This window comes from Ictalurus punctatus, chromosome 17, assembly GCF_001660625.3.
Source record: "Ictalurus punctatus breed USDA103 chromosome 17, Coco_2.0, whole genome shotgun sequence".
Lineage (NCBI taxonomy): Eukaryota > Metazoa > Chordata > Actinopteri > Siluriformes > Ictaluridae > Ictalurus > Ictalurus punctatus.
The window spans coordinates 23458395-23475824 of NC_030432.2; the positions used below are offsets into that span (position 1 = coordinate 23458395).

General features: G+C 41.3%; 1 protein-coding gene across 1 annotated transcript in view; it reads left to right on the forward strand.

Moving 5' to 3' along the window:
• Positions 1 to 17430, forward strand: part of nbeab (neurobeachin b) — a 378177-nt gene that overhangs the window by 334407 nt on the left and 26340 nt on the right. Inside the window, exon 47 of the mRNA XM_053687300.1 lies at positions 3871 to 4041. Coding sequence (XP_053543275.1) covers positions 3871 to 4041 — 171 coding nt within the window. The remainder of the gene's footprint in view (positions 1 to 3870; positions 4042 to 17430) is intronic.

Sequence of the window (17430 nt, forward strand, 5' to 3'; positions counted from 1 at the left end):
GACGAAGGTTCGTTTCTTCAGACCATTGTATGTGTGCGTCACACAATTCGCAGATTGGTTGATTTATTTTTCATTCAAATAAGTTCATTAAGACAGGGTTCACTGATTGGTCGACAAATTCCACCCGTAATCAACCACAGTGAACATTAAGTACCATGTCCGCGTCACGTCTGATGTTCTGTCTCGTCTCGTCGCCTGTCCCGTTTCACCCAGCACCCAATGCTCACCCATACTACAAATTAAATACGAGGTACAACGCATCCACAAATATGAAGGAAGTAAGATAAATGAAGTCTCGATCGTACCCCCAGAGAGGGAGGTGGTGGTGGGCAAAAAAAGAATAGAAAAGGAAAAAAAAAGGTAAAATTCTTCTGACTGTAATTTTTGTAAAATTAAGAAGAAGAAGGGAAAAAAAAAGCAGGTCAGGAGTGGTTTAAGTCATGTCAAGTTTAGCGCTGATGCAATTCTTATTTTTCACCATGAAAATGAGCAAAATCTAACGCCATTTGTCTGGATTTGTGCGAATTTGTTGTTGGACTTGTATCAGCGTTCACTGAGGATGTGATGTGTGCTTATTCCTCCTCCATCTTTGATCTCTTTGTCTCGCCCTCCATCTCTCCATGCTGCTCTTTCATTCTTGTTTAATCCCTCCTTTCCCCTATGTCCTCCCCTTCTTTATCGCCCGCCCCATCCACTCCTCTCTCTCTCTCTCTCTCTCTCTCCCCCCCTCTCATTCTCTCTCTTTCTCTCTCTCCCTCTCTCTTGCTTAGTGTTCCCATCTTTGCATGTGTCACTTTCGATTGGAGTGACATGTCCCGAGGCTAGCACAGCCCCCTCTGGAGCTCAGCCTGCCGCTAGTCCTGATGCAGGAAAGAGGCTCTAAATTCCAGCATTGCGTGTGTGTGTGTGTGTGTGTGTGTGAGAGAGAGAGTGAGTGACCATGATTGTGTAGGTGTTTATTACTTTTGGAAATCTGAATCTGCGTTATATCTGCAGTATAACTTTCATTATTTCTCTCCGGTGATGATTGTATCGCTGTACAGTCCCTGGACGGCTGTAAAAAATCCATTTGGTACGAGGCCGTGTTTTATGATCATTATCCCGCAAGGTAGCCGGTAAATCGGCCTTACATTAGTGTTTAATGTCTTAGCAGGCCATTATGCAGAAAGAGCCGGTCCGGTTTGATGATTCCGATGAAAGATCACGCTGTGGTATTGGCCAGTTACAAATTTGTACATTTGGTATCACAATATAAATATTTACATTGATAACGATATCAGTAGGTATTAGTACATCGTCTGGACAGAATTACTTTATTTAAAGGGTGTATTTAACACATTTATAACACCTTATGCTGGATAATGCTTGCAGAGACATAGGAAAATGTCTAAAACATGCATCAAAGTGACATTTAAGACACTAATGATTATTATTATTATTATTATTATTATTATTATTATTACATAAAAGTTTGCTATAAACAATCACCGACCCTTAGACATATGGTAATGGCACACAGTCAGTGCGTTCACACGGACGATAATCCGATATGAGCCCGATTAAGACGATACTCTGATTAAGAGACTAGCATGTAAACAGAGATTATCGATGACCTTAATCCGATTAAAGTCGTACTCGAAGTAAACACAGACGGAATTAAGACGTGTGGAGTATTCCTGTTTCAGTCGCGTTATCGACGTGCGTTACAGACACGTACACACCTTAATCACACTGTTAACGTCGTGTGGGAGTTTTCACCGCATTCTGTGACAGGGCACGTACACACACGGCAGCGCTCGACCGTTTGACGGCAAACGAGAGAGCACGGCTGCGTCCCAAACCGCGTACTTACCCGCTATATAGTAGGAGAAATACATGTGTTTCGGCTACTATATAGACGGTAAGTACACGGTTTGGGACGCAGCCCCCGGCTTCAAGCGGTCGTCTATTAGCACGTACAGCACGACGAATAATTAACCGCACTTGAAGCGTTCGTAAAATTAAAAATAAAAACACCCAAAACTGTATACGGTTCCATAACGAAGACCGACTGTACGTCGATACGTGAAATTCCGGAGGGACGTCGGACGGCGTGGCGCGGTGACGTGATGACGTGTGGCGTTTATCGATCTATGTTCTATAACACGTAAAACCTGAACATGAAAGGAATATTCTAAAAGCGACTCATGTAAACACCTTAATCAGAATATCGTCTTATTCAGAATAAGGTCAATAGTTAGATTACCGCCGTCCGTGTGAACGTAGTCACTGCGCCTCAAAGACATCTTACATGGTCATAATGCTCATCTATATTCCTGCAGATACTAAAATTATTTCATATGAATTTAATTTCAGAGATCAACATAATATATTCATTCTATAAATGTTAATACGTGGTTGGATTGCGGTTGATTTAATTACAATAAACTAGTAAGAAAGGATATGAATGCTAGCTTGTTGTCATTAGCACCGTTCAAGTCAAGGGGCGAATCAAATATGAGACGTTTCCTAAAAAAATAGAGTGTATGTTTGTTCGTTTGTTTGTTTTTAAATATCTCGGAAGTCAATATATTAATACTTCACTAATGATTTAGACATCATCGTGTTATACCTTGTTATGTTGTGTATTATCGGTAGTATCATCGGTAGCTCCGGCTGATGAATCACAGGGAATCGCGGGAAACCAACTTCTCGGACGTTTTCAATCGGTATAAACAAACGAACGATTCCATCGCCGCAAGTCTGATAAAGCTGAGTCAGGACACTGTTGGGTTTCTGTGTGTAGAGTATCGTCACTCCGTGTTTAGCTCCTGGTGAGCAGTTGAGAGCGTCGCGGTCCCCCTGCTGGACGAAGAATCCACACCTCCCCGCATTAACCTTGGTGCAGGGATAAAACACAGCACGACTAAAGCTTTTTTGATTGTATAACACTATACGACTGCCGCGATCAAATGATAACGTTATGCAAATTCTTAAAGCCCTGAACGTGTACTTTCACGTGAGGCGTTAAGCGCTACTGTGAAATAAATTCACCGCTGAACACGGACATCCTCATAACACGCGCAAACTGGTAAAACGCTTACGCTTTCTGTAGTGACTACTGTCACTGGGTCTTGTACGGCGGACTCTCCACGTACGGATTTAAGACGTCTGTACGGCGGACTCTCCACGTACGGATTTAAGACGTGTGTACGGCGGACTCTCCACGTACGGATTTAAGACGTGTGTACGGCGGACTCTCCACGTACGGATTTAAAACGTGTGTACGGCGGAGTCTCCACGTACGGATTTAAGACGTGTGTACGGCGGACTCTCCACGTACGGATTTAAGACGTGTGTACGGCGGACTCTCCACGTACGGATTTAAAACGTGTGTACGGCGGACTCTCCACGTACGGATTTAAGACGTGTGTACTTGTTGTTGCGGTGAGGTTTTCTGTAAGGAGATGTGTAATTATCATTTATGGAAGGAGTCTCCAGTGTAAAGCTGTAATTTGTATGTGTGTGTGGACGGCTTTGTGTGTGTGTGTGTGTGTGTGTGTGTTTGCTTTGTTTTGTTTTTTAACATGACCAGCTGTGTTTTTGTCTTAATGATTTCAAATGAGACTTATTAACTGAAATGTTTATCGCATTAACTTATGAGACTGGTGTGTTGTATTCCATACAAGTACAATTTCAGGTCCTTGACTATGAGTTTCTTTACATCTGTGTTTTTTTTTTCTTTCTTGCTTAAATTGTACTGACTTCTGCTGTGTGTGTGTACGTGCTTTGCTATATGCCGCGTCTTTGTGTCTATATGATTGAGCATGCATGTCATTGTTGTGTTTTCTTGCATCTCTCCTCTTTAATTGGCTGCTCCTCTTTTTACAGGCTCTGGAAAGCGAGTTTGTTTCGTGTCAGCTGCACCAGTGGATCGACCTTATTTTCGGCTACAAGCAGCGTGGGCCCGAGGCTGTGCGCGCCCTCAACGTCTTTCACCACCTGACCTACGAGGGCTTCGTCAACCTCGACAGCCTCGCCTCCGACCCCCTGCTGCGCGAGGTACACGGACGCCGTGACATCACTGCTGTACCGACACACAGTTCTTCAGACTACTTTAGCTTTTTAAGTTCTCTTCAGTCGTCACGAATGTGTAGTGGTACAGTAGTAGCCATGGTAACCGGCTTCATCTTATAATATACTTATAAGGCCACTTTAAATGAAGCTTAGTAACCGACGAAGTAATAAGACAAGAGAGTAACAGCTCGTTCATGATTATAATAGCGCAGCAGCGTTCAATTCTGATGGGTCAGAAGGCGTCGATTTCATTTTCTGTAACAGTACTGCACAGGTTTATTAAATATTAACGCTCGTTCTGTTACATTATTGTTTCTATAGTAACAACGTAGACAGCAACTTGGATGGCAGATGTTCCACATAGTGCAAGCCTTGTTTTTATTGTGTTGTTATTTAAGAAAGACCTATAATCATTGATATGGTGATGTGTTTATTTAACACTTATGGAAGGAGTCTCCAGTGTCAGTACTTTGTGAAAGTCGGTACATTTTCAAGTCTTAATAACTTCAAGAAAGCGAAAAAACAAACAAACGAACAAATATGCAAACGACATTCTTTTTTTTTTTTTTTTATAATTCTTTAATAAAATAAAATACAATAGAATTGTAACCTCAGGCAAATTGCTGCGGTGTAAAACGAATAAAACGTTTTGGTGCATGATGGTTTTAGAAAAAAAAACAAAACGAGACAAAACAACACTTCGTTTCAGTTCAGATCGGGGCGCACGTCACGATTAAGCTATGGTTTGTTATTTTCCTATAACAGCACACCTCTGCGTGTTTTATTCTTACTTAACAAACTACTAGGCTACTAGACATTCAGAGTCACTGGATGACTCAAAGCTATGGACACTATATGAATATGGTATATTTGTAATTATACGAATTACAACAGCTGTGATCGGATTTGACCCTTAACCCTTAATATTTCTTTGAATCGTAGTTTATATCCCGATTCGCCAACATGAGCGTCCCAACACTTCTCACACCTCGACCCTATGAAAACTTAAGAAGGTTAAAGCTCGGGTTATGGACGGGGTTTAGTGTTCATAACTTTTTCTTAAGACTTTCATTTTGGTCTTCACAGCGTTCACGTTCCAGTGATGAATGTCGTGCGTTTGATCTTCCGTACTACGTTACTACATTTGCAGATCACTGCCGTCTTATACCAACAAAAACACGAGTACGACTCAAGGCTTCGGACTGAAACATATCGCCGTGGTAAGATTCTGAGGGGCGGAGCTAAGTGAATGACTCCGGAACTCGGCCTTGTGCATGGCTGAGAGCTGAAAGGGCGGAGCTGAAACTGAACATTTCACAACTACATACTGTTAAAACCATGCATGTGAAATAGTAACCTATAAACTCGTAACGCGAGACGTGAACTACAACCCGAATCGTAAATGCTGCATGAACACCTAAGGCTAGATGCAGAACTATAGTAGGTTTCTTTTTAGTTCCGCCGAGGAACCTTTAACGGCTTCGACATAGCCCGCCTTCCGGGAGTGAAGAATCCTGCATAGTGAAGAATCCTGCATTCTCTAACTAGCTATCCGAGATATGTTGCAAATATTGCACTAAGATGAAGCACTTATATTGATGTTTTCACGCTTAGTCACATTTATTAACCATTAATAGACACCCAACTGCATGCACATGCTTCGTAGTGACGTCTTTACATTCGGCCGCTCAATCCATATCGAATTTCATATTTATAGTTTCATTCACGCGATATAATTCTGATCCTAATGTTCCGGTTGCAGTCATATCCACTAGAACGACGTCGAACCTCTGTACGATCCGACCGTCCTGGGGGAATCCGTTGAAAGTTCGAGCAACGAACAACGAAAGCAACGAAAGCTCTTCCATGAATGAACAGCATTTGTGTGTGTGTGTGTGTGTGTGTGTGTGTGTCATGTGTCCATGTCTCTTCATGCAAATGTGCCCTATGGGAGATGAGAGCAGCCTGCTGACTCATACACTTTGTATTCAGCCCTCAACTCTGATCGTCTGATAACCTCGAAACACACGCACACACACACACACACACATGCACACACACTTTATATGCACTAGATTATCTTTTCTTATACCACATAATCTAAGACTAATAATAAACTCATTAAACAACGTTTTTATGATTCACCGATCATTGATATGGCGTCGTTTTCTCCAAGGAGAGATTATTAAACCTAGATGGAAGGAGTCTCCAGTGTCAGGGCTTTGTAAACAGTAAGAGTATGGTTTATGTTTAGAGCTGCTATAAGATAAGTGAGAACCGGACTTAACTTGCTTTTTTTTTTTTTTTTTGCCGACGTTTCCACGACATCGAAAGTAACTATAAACGGATAAAACGTATGTTTTTACTTATTCCGTACTTAGAAGTTTGTTAGTATTGGCGAATTGCTGTGGTATAAGAGAAAGAAAACATTTTGGAACTTTTTTTTTTTCATCACCTTTTGGATGGTAATAGTAACTCCGCTGTGAGTCTGGCCACATCGCACCATCCTGTCGTGGATTGTTTTCCGCTAACCTGACACCCTGAGGTGTTTTCCTCCTTACTTATTATTGTAAATAAGTTCATAGAAGGTTGTCTGGCTTAATAGCAGCGAGAAATGCGAGTCGTATTTTCAGTGCACGTGCACGTTTTATATCGCTTGGGAGCAGGAATAGAGAGCGTTATGATCCATGTTCAATATGAAGCTGAATGTTTACCAGCACTGCTATCTATTCCTCTGTCGTTGGATTTAATTAACACCATTACTCTATCGAAGCGATAACTTCTTTCGGCGTGGTGTTATTGACGTCAGACTGTACTGCGCGATCGTGATCTCCGTAACCATTTCTCTCCGAGTTGAACGTTTCCGATGTCCAAAACGTATGGATCGGCGTGATCGGTATCCGCCCCCGCACCGTGAAGTTTGCGTACAGCTTAATTGTGTTAGCGGATGTGATTCAGAGACAGCAGCAGCTGGTAGGCAGAGTGTTTTCCTCTCCGCCACCCGCCGCTCTCTCTCTCTCTCTCTTTCTCTCTCTCTCTCTCTCTCGCTCTCGCTCCCTGCGATACCCACCATCTGCTGTCTGCAAAACAAGTCATTTATATACTGTCACTTCCAGGACTGCCTTTATTTGTCAAGTGACCACTATGCAAATCACTCACCGACCAGGGGGGCTAATTATCAAACAATATGGAGGAAGCTCTGCTTTTTATCATTCCCTGCTATTTTACACACAGTGACAATTATCTTTGTTTCATTCCGGCTCCCTTTTTCCGAGGGACGTCCACCGTCCTGGGTGGAGGGATTATTCCTGTAAGGACAAAATAAATCACTTTTATTTGTTTGTTTATTATTATCGTGTTGGTCACGGGGTCAGGAAAGGTGCTACGTTATTCAGATTGTTTGAATTGGGCTTTTTTTGGCTCGTGCAAATGTATATACACGCGGTCAGGTCCGTAAGTATTCGGACAGTGACGCAGTTTTCTTAATTTCGCCTCTACAGCGCCACGATGGATTTCAATTGAAGTAATCAAGATGGGATCGGGTTTTAATCCGAGGGGTTTTACATAAAACATTGCGTGGACTGTTTAGGAATGACAGCCGTTTATTGAGAGTATCTCCATTTTCACAGGCTCAAAAATAATTGGACAACTGACCGATAAGCAGTTTTAGGGTCAGGCGTGGCCTGTTTCTTCGTTGCTTCATGATAAATTAAGGAGATAAAAAGTCTGGAGTTGATTCCAAGTGTTGGATTTGTGTTTGCTAGCCGTTCATGGGAACGCTCAGTATGTGGTCCAAAGAGTGCGGGTGAAATGAAGCCATCATTAGGCTGAAAAAAACAAAACGGATAACTACAGTATCAGAAGGATGAGTGGCCACATCAACAATTTGGTACATTCTTAAAAAGAAGAAATGCACCGGCGAGCTGGAAAGTCCTGGAAAATTCTCACCTTGGTGAAGGACAACCCCTTCACAACACCTAGCCAAGTCGAGAAGACTGTCGAGGAGATAGGTGTACCATTGGCAAAGTCTACAATCAAGAGACACTTTCATGAATGTAAATACAGACGGTTTACGTCAAGATCCAAACCACTGTTAACACCCAAGAACAGAAAGGCTAGATTAAAAAAAAAAAAGTCTGATCAGTTCTGATTCAAGATGAACTTGTACCAGAATGATGGGAAGAGAAGAATATGGAGAAGGAAAGGAAAGGTATACCACATGACCTATCAAACATGGTGGAGGTAGTGTTATGGCATGGGCATGTATCTCTGCCAATGGAACTGGGTCACTGGTGTTGATTGATGACGTGACTGCTGATAGAAGTCGCAGGATGAATCCTGAAGCCTATAGAGCTAGACTTTCTGCTCAGATTCAATCAAATGCTGCAAAACCGATGGATAATGACCCCAAAACATACCGCGAAAGTAACCCGAGAGCTTCTTAACGCAAAGAAATGAAATGTTCTTAAATGTCTGATGACCTCAACCCCATTGAGCGTGCTTTTCACTAACTAAAGACAAAACCGAAGGCAGAAAGACCCACAAATAAGCAGCGACTGAAGGCGGCTGCAGTAAAGGCCTGGCAAAGCATCTCAAGGGAGGAAACTCAGCATTTCATGACGTCCATGGATTCCCGGTTTCTGGCAGTCCCCGACTGCAAAGGATCTGCATCCGAGCGTTAAAAATGATCATTATGTTAGTCCGTCCAATTACTTTCGAGCCCCTTGAATTGAAAGTCGACACTTCAATCACATCCCGTTCGCTCGATCTCAAGTCCGCTGTGGTGGAGAACAGAGGCAAAATTACGGAAATCGTCTCAGTGTCCGAATACTTATGGACCTGACTGTTAGGTCAAACTAATAATCATTTGCTACTTCACCTAATATGCCTTCATATTAGTATATTTATATATAAGCAGTGAATTTCCCTTAAAAAAAAAAAAAAAAAAAAGCATTTTCCATTTGAAATTCAGGCCAGCTTTCAGCTCTGTTGCCTGACACTGATCCTGTCCTACAGTCTGATGCCCTCTCAGTCACACACAAGTATGAATCTGGATGTTGCTATCTCACAGAGTCAGACTGTGCTTTAGCTCCAGGTTATTGATTCGCTCTCCTCTGACAGGTGCGGCCACGGCGTCAACATTAAGCACTGCAATAATGGCATTAAAATGTCAGGATGTCAAACGGACGGCGATCCCTCGGGCTGCCGTCGACTCGGAATGGTGCGGAATCAAACATTTGTCAGTGAACGGCTGTAGAAACACAGATCATAACATGACGTCGTAGCGATATTAAAATGACAAGTACGCATGGCAGCCTGCTTATTACACATTATTTTTCATTCTCCTAGCATGGAGAAAATATTAGCTCGTGGACAGGCCTAAAAGTGTAAGGCAGGGTGGGAGATAGCTCATGTTGGTCGAACACATGTATCGAATCACGCATTGGTGCAACGAAAACAGGTCTGGGGACACGATCCGAGCGTTTACCTAGAACATGCGTCAGATTATTAAATACCAGCACGCAGGATAGTTTCAACTTGAGCTAATGCTAATGTGTTTGCTTTCCAGAGCGACTAGTCTTTCTTTCTTACTCAGTTCTAGCCCTATTTACCTCTGTTGGCCTACATTTCAAAGAGATTTAAATTGACATGAGCTGTTCTTTTTCTTTATTGAGGAAATTCTTGACTAATTACTGCCGCTCAGTATTCTCCCAAGTATTCATTAGCCTGGGGCTCCCTGGAGTCCACATTTAAAAAGAAAGAAAAGAAAAGAAATATGGTCTTGCACTTCAGAAGTGATAGGGATTCAGAAGAAGAAGGTTAGGCGTTCATACCTTCCTATTCTTATGACTTTATTTTTTATGAAATCAAACAAAATCATATTATGTTGGGAGCAAAAAGTTAGATCCGTTATGTTATGGGTCAAATGACTTCCACGGTTTAATACACACAAAAACAGCGAAGAACAGCTTAAAACGGTCAACCTTTATTATGGCTTGTCTGAGACAACGGGCTCCAGTGTCCCTGGGTTGATTCTGAGCCCGGCTTACTGTCTGTATGGAGTTCTCTTTGGGTTCTCCGGTTTCCTCCCACCAACCAAAAACAAGCTGTTAAATTTCTCCTAGGTGTGAACATGAGTTTGCATGGTTACATGTGATAGACTGGTGTACCATCCAGAGCATAGGCTCGAGATCCACCATGACCTTGACCAAGCACTTGAGCAGATGAATGAATGAAAGAACGTGCGCTCGTTCAGCTTTGAGATATTCTCTCCAAACCGCCAAAGATTAGAACAAATAGTATCTTGTAGCTTATTGGGAATGCATCGGACCCATTCAAATATACCGATTCATACACTTTTAGAAAAGGAAAGTGTTCTTATAAGGGTTCTTTGGATGGTTGGAGAGCCAAAAGTAGACCATTTGTTGCAAGATTCTATATAGAACCTTTCAGATTTGGGGAAGTAGCAGAAATGCCTTAAAGGTGATAGATGGTATGTTTGTAAGGCTTACAATAAACGCTCCTTGAACAAGTGTGTGGATGTGGGTGCATGGTCATTTGCAATGGACCAGCATCCCATCCAATGTGTGTATAACAGCTTCCTGCGAAGTGTTCCTGAGATACACGATCTGGCCAAATATTTGTGGAAACCTGACCATCACACCCATGTAGTTAGGAGCACACAATTGTATAGAATGTCTTTGTATGATTGCATTACGATTTCCATTCATTGGAACGAGGAGGCCCAGACATGGTCCAGCATGACAATGTTCTTGTGCATAAAGTGAGCTCCATGAAGACATGGTTTGCCATGGTTGGATTAAAAAGTCTCGAATCCCTGCACTCTGGATGAACTGGAATGCCGATTGCACCCCAGGCCTTCTCACCCAAAATCAGTACCTGATCTCACTAATGCTCCTATGGCTGAATGAACACAAATCCCCACAGCCGTTCTCCAAAATCTAGTGGGAAGCCTTCCCATGAGAGTGGAGGTTATTATAACAGTAAAGGGTGGACTAAATCTGTAAGGGAACGGTCAAAACTAACGTACGAGTGTTTTGGTCAGGCGTCCACAAACGTTTGGCCATGTAGTGTAGACTCTACGCTCCCATGATCCTGGTCGTCATAAAGCACTTACTAGAAAGGAATGAATGAATATACTTGATTTGTAAGTATGTACTATATGTACAGTATGTGTGCACACACATATGCTATATAAACAGCGTTGTTCATTTTCCAGAGTTCCTGTGAATGATTAAATGCGATATCCACAAGAGTGTAAGGCAGGCCAGAAACGTCGCTCTCTGGCAGGTTTTTATGTCAACATTTTGGTCAAAATGTTTAGCGATTCCATGCCAACTTTTCATAGGACACGATGGCAGAAGAGTGGCAAGTAAAGCCTGTGCCCTTTTTGTGGTTGTTGTCATAAGCTGTGTCTCAAATCGCATACTATGACCTTATACCTAAAGGTATTTTCTTGACTTTTCAAGACTTTTCAAGACAGAAGAAAAGCATGGCTCAAACCACTGGAGTAAACTTCTCCTGCCTCTGGATAAGAATGTCTAGCAAATATTAATTTATCTTCAGAATGAGCTTCATCCTGGTCGGGTCATGGTGGATCCGCAGCTTATCCCGGGAATGGAAGCAAGGAGGGAATACACCCTGGATGGAACTCCAGTCCATTGCAGGGCACCGCATGCACATTCACGCCTAAGGGCAATTTAATCCACTTATTCATATGGTCTTGTGAGGTGGGAAGAAACCAGAGAACCTTCAGGAAACCCACATAGACATGGGAGAACATGCAGGACTCCATACAAACAGTACCCCAAGCTTAGGAACTCAGCAACCCTGGAGCTCTAAGGCCGCAACACTAACCGCTGTACCATCATACCATCTTCTGCCAAATGTATATGTACAACGTAAACATGTGATGATCTGGAAGATCGAGAAGATTAGTACGTTAGGTTTATACGCAGCATGAGAGGTTTAAAAATAAAAAAAAAAACTAACCATTTTACAGGAAAATTGGTTCCATAATTGGTGTTTACACTCAGAAATGGTTTAGAATTGCACATACGTGTGTGATTTGAGACACAGGTATAGTCTGATTCTCACACTGAGTTATGTAGGGTACATTTGGAAGCCATCTTGCATACAGTGAATATACTTTAAAAGCAAGTCAGGGTAAGAGTGTAGCTTTGGGATATGTAGTCGTATGCATGCGTGAAGCAAGCGGTCTCTCAAATGCTAACAAACAGCAGCTTAACATGGATTAATGTAATTAACTGCCAGTGAAGGTTTCCAGATTCCCATTGGTGATAGAGCCTGTTTTTATCCCTTTAAAGGTGTGATGATCAGAGTATTGGCATGTCGGATGGTCCAAAGGGATGTGTCCGACAGATAACCTCCGCTGCTGCTTTAGTTTGAGATCTCACCCTCCAGAGGTGATACCGTGGAGTCAGACAGCCTGGAGAAGGAAGAGTTTCCCATCGTGTTAAATTGCAAGGTTGAAACCAGAAAACATCTGCTTCTTTTCAGGATAATTGGCATTTTTGGCACAATTTCCCTTGACATTGATCTCATTGTTGCTACAGTTATTCACACATGGATATTTTATCATTGGTGCTCTTGCGTTCTCCTAACGAAAAAAAAAAAAAAAAAAAAACAACAACAAAAAACCCCGTGTAGATGTTTCCCATTTCTCTCAATTTCTGGGTCACGATTGCTAGCGATTTGAATGTGACTCTTTGTGAAATTCCTGTCTCTGTTTTTCTCTCCATCCTCATGACTGTGCTGTCTGGCAGGAACACAGTGATGTGTTCCACATGGCTGCCTGTTTCTCAGATCTTTGGATCAGATTACTTTATTTGAGCAGACGTCATGACCCCTGTTCCTGAGCCTAACCTAAAATAGCTATAATGCGAGTCGGTTGTTACTTGATGGACTGCGGTGTAAAGCGGCGGTGACTGACGTTTAATGGTTGCCAAATGTGTTAGAGGCGGCTCTGGCAAAGTTTGCAAAAGAGTCCAGTGGTGTAGAGGTCAGACCTGTGATGAGGTACGATGAAGAATCATAAGGCCATGTTGGAATGGCATGACTAAGTTTGGGTAATTTTCCATGCTTATTTTGTACAGGTAGCATCGTCGGTTTTCACCGTCGGTTTTGAAAATTTATCCAAAGGGGCATACAAATGGCTGATGAAATAATGAAATGCAGATGATGTTCAAATCGTACATAGAACATTCCCCTTTTGGCTGTCTGATCTGATATCCCACCCACCATTGGTATATGGTTTTAATAATTCAGCTAAAGCATCGCTAGAAAATTGCTCTATATGGAACAAATATGCTTTTTTTTTCCTTTTTATTGATCGGTCTTGCATGATGGACACGCTACATGAATGGATTAAAAATACATGTAATTCTTGATGTGGTGAATTTTTTTTTATTTTTTTTTACCATCTTCAGCACAAAAGAGTTTACCCTTTGTAGTTTCTCGGTAACAGGACAAGCTGCGTATATTTAAAAAAAAAAAAAAAAAACTGTAATAAAGAAAATGTGTTAGCATTGACAATGTTAGATGTGCTGGTCATGGAAAATAATCAAGTTCAGGGCAGTGACAGTAACTATTATTATATCATCACACCTCTGTAGTTTGTCCTTTTTCATATCATTCCGCTATTATGTCTCTGTTTCCTGGAAAACATGACGTAACACGAAAAAAGCTTCAAACTGAAACAAATGTCATTGTTATACAGCCTAATGGTTACCACTGAGATTTCTCAATCAATCAATTTACTGCATTTAAACTGCAAAAATAAAATCAGAAATCAAATCTCGTCACTGTAGAACCGCTTTACCTTCTTAGCATACTAGCTTCATATTTAGCATTGCTAAGATTTCAATTCTAGAATATTCTACTATGTCCATGCTTTCCTGGCATTTCATTGATCGATATAACAATAAATAGGAATCTTAAAGATTTTTCTTCAATTCAAAGACATGAAAGATGTCGGATACGTTACAGAAATGCATTTTTTCTTTCTTTCTTTCTTTCTCGTTTTTGGTTCACCTGCCACGTTTGACTTATTTTCTTGGTCTGGAAGTCTGACAGACGCATGACGCTACACGTCGGTTATTGATAGCGTGTGCTACAGGAGCGTGTGGCCGTGTCAGTGTACACATGTGCCACCATGTTTGCTAGTGTTGACAGACACCTACAAGACCCCCGGTGGCTGATGGAAGAGTCCCATCCATCAGCTCTCGCCACGTGAAGCCTCGCTTCTCAGTCTAGCCGAACAGCTCACACTCTGTGCGCCATGTCAACATGAACCCATACTTGTAGGCTAGATCCCGTCCTCCGCATCGGCACGGATTCATTTGTCACCTCGTGCTTCGACGTTCTCAGCGCTACAGTGGATAGCGCTAGCTTTGCATCCATCATGCTAGACTGGTAGACTAGATTGGCATCTTTCTGCAGGATTTGATTCACGTAGCGTCCGTATAAGCGGCTTCGTTTTTATTACACGTTCTCACAAGTTCTCACAACACTTACCACTGCACCATCGGTTCAACATGGTGATATTTCTTCTAATGCTATACAATTAGACTTAGAGATTCTACGTCAAGACTTTACTTTCATCATGCGCAGTACAGCGAACACATTTTCTGTCTCTTTGAGGAAACCGAATTTGAAGCCTGACAAGAAAATACTACTTAACGGTATCATTTTTGACAACTATCACACCCCCTGTTGCGCCGGTACATTTATTTCTGGCTGCGAAAATGACGTCTGGTGACCACATGAAAAAAAAAAAAAGTTCGACAGTAGCATTTTCTATGAAGCCCAAATTCGTAATGCGTTATAACTGTGCGTAGAATTCTTTATAAGTTGGTAAGTCTAAATAATGCCTCGTGCAGTTCTAATAATATCGTGTGAGTACTAAACAACCTGTATAACTAATAATGACCTGTGAATAATTCTAAAACATTATAAGCATTGTAAATGTAAAGTAGATGATGTGATAAATTAGTTGGCATTATAGGTCGGTTGTACCTAGTAGGTTTTGTTGTTGTTGTTTCAGATGACAAGGACACACACACACACACACACACACACACACACACATGTAGAACCTACTTAACCCTGGAGGGACAGGAAGCTGCATGGACGAAACAAGACAAAACCCCCATTTTTAAAAGTTTATATATATATATATATATATATATATATATATATATATATATATATATATATATATATATATATATATATATATATATATATATATTTGTGTGTGTGTGTTTTTTATTTTTACATTACTTTTCAACCTGCAATAATGTATGTGGAATTAATCTGGAATTAAACAAGTGTACTATAATATTTACAATGTTTTATAATCGTTAATGAACGTTACAACTTTAACCGTTAAATGATTATCCACAGGTCATTATTAGTTCTAAACGTTGTTTAGTACATCCTGTGGCATTATAATGAATAGTGACAGATGACACGTGATGAAGGGATTATGTAGGTCACATTATAAGAGATTTATGATGTATTACTAGAGTTTTATCAATTCTAACAGGGAGACATCATCAACCGATGAAGACTTTTATAATGATGTATGATATCAGATAATGTCACCGAAATGGCTAAATGTACTTACAGTCAAACGAATGAGCAATCTGAGCACTCAGTTATGCTCGTGTATTGAACATAAATATAATATTGCGCGTTGTCTGCTATTCTACTTTGTACTGTTTGAAAGGAACAAAATGTTTGTAAAAACAAAAAAAATCATCATGAACAATTTATTTTATAATGATTTTTGACTAAATGTCTGCAGCGGTACTGTAGATCTAACTGTTTTGTAATTTAAATATCCTCCTTTAACCTTAAGATCAAATATATTCAAGTTGGCACGCCAGGCTGTTATCAGTTCCCAGTACAGCCTTTTTTGACCAGTGGTATGGATTTTTCAGCTCATATGAACCCATGTGGTGAGAGATCAGGTGACTACGGGGCCAGTCTATTACCCATAGATCATCATATGCTATGTGGTACATACTGTATGTTGGCAAACTGTAAAAAAAAAAAAAAAAAAAATTTTAAAAGCACGTCATCCATATTTTAGCCTGGAATGTTTAGTATGTAACCTTTGAGGCATTTTTTTCCCCCTCATTTTTGGGAAAATCAGTTTGAAATTGTACCTTCCATAATACAAACTTGTCACTGGGGTGTTACTCAAGGTTTGCACACTTTATGGCCAAAAGTATGTTGGCACCTCATATGAGCTTATTGAACATCGCATTCCAGATTCAGTCCGCGTTTTGCTGCTATAATAACCTCCACTCTTCTGGGAAGGTTTTCCACTAGATTTTGGAGCATGGCTGTTGGGATTTGGATACTCAGCTACAAGAACATTAATACGGTCGAATGAGTTCATCCCAAGGGTGTTTCGTGGGTTGACCCTCAAGTTCTTCCACACTAACCTTGGAAAACCATGTCTTCATGGAGCTCACTTTGTGCACAGGGGCATTGTCATGCTAGAACAGGTTTGGGCTTCGTAGTTCCAGTGACGGGAAATTGTAACGCTACAGCATACAAAAATGTTTCAAAATTTATCCGGACGCGTTCTGCTCCCCGGACCTGCCTGATCCATCCTGATACCCTACCTCTGGATGGAGCTCTCATCAACTACCGCCTGGAGATCGCTGACGACGGTACCGCTTGAAGTACCATGAAATGGTTTTGGACCTCATTTCCACATGGACGTTCTCGCTGTGGTCGCTGGGACTATGGTTGCTGCGATGTCCTCGGGACTGCGATTACCACGTGCAGTTTAACACTCGGGTCTCCTTTAGTGAACAGTGGACTAGTTCAACAAACAGACTTCATATTAAACCATAATGAACTTTCTTTCACTCTCACACTATCCGTCGTTCCCCAGATGAGGACGGGTTCCCTTCTGAGTCCGGTTCCTCTCAAGGTTTCTTCCTCGTATCATCTCAGGGAGTTTTTCCCTCACCACCGTCTCCACCGGCTCGCCCAATAGGGATAAATCCACACACTGAAAATCTCCATCCTGTGTTTATATGTTTCTGTAAAGCTGCTTTGACGCAATGTCCGTTGTTAAAAGCGCTACACAAATACAAATTGAATTGAATGGAAAATGTTGTAAACATCGCAACACTTCTGTTACAGAAGTAACACAGCAGTATAAAGTTTAGACTGTCTTTAAAACCACTTCCTGTTGATACATCTGGTAAATAGAAGTGCATTTTGATGATATTTGTAGGCTCAACACTACGAATGATGGCGCGACAATGACTCTATTAAATGTTCGCGCTCGTATCATAGTGGTAGAAC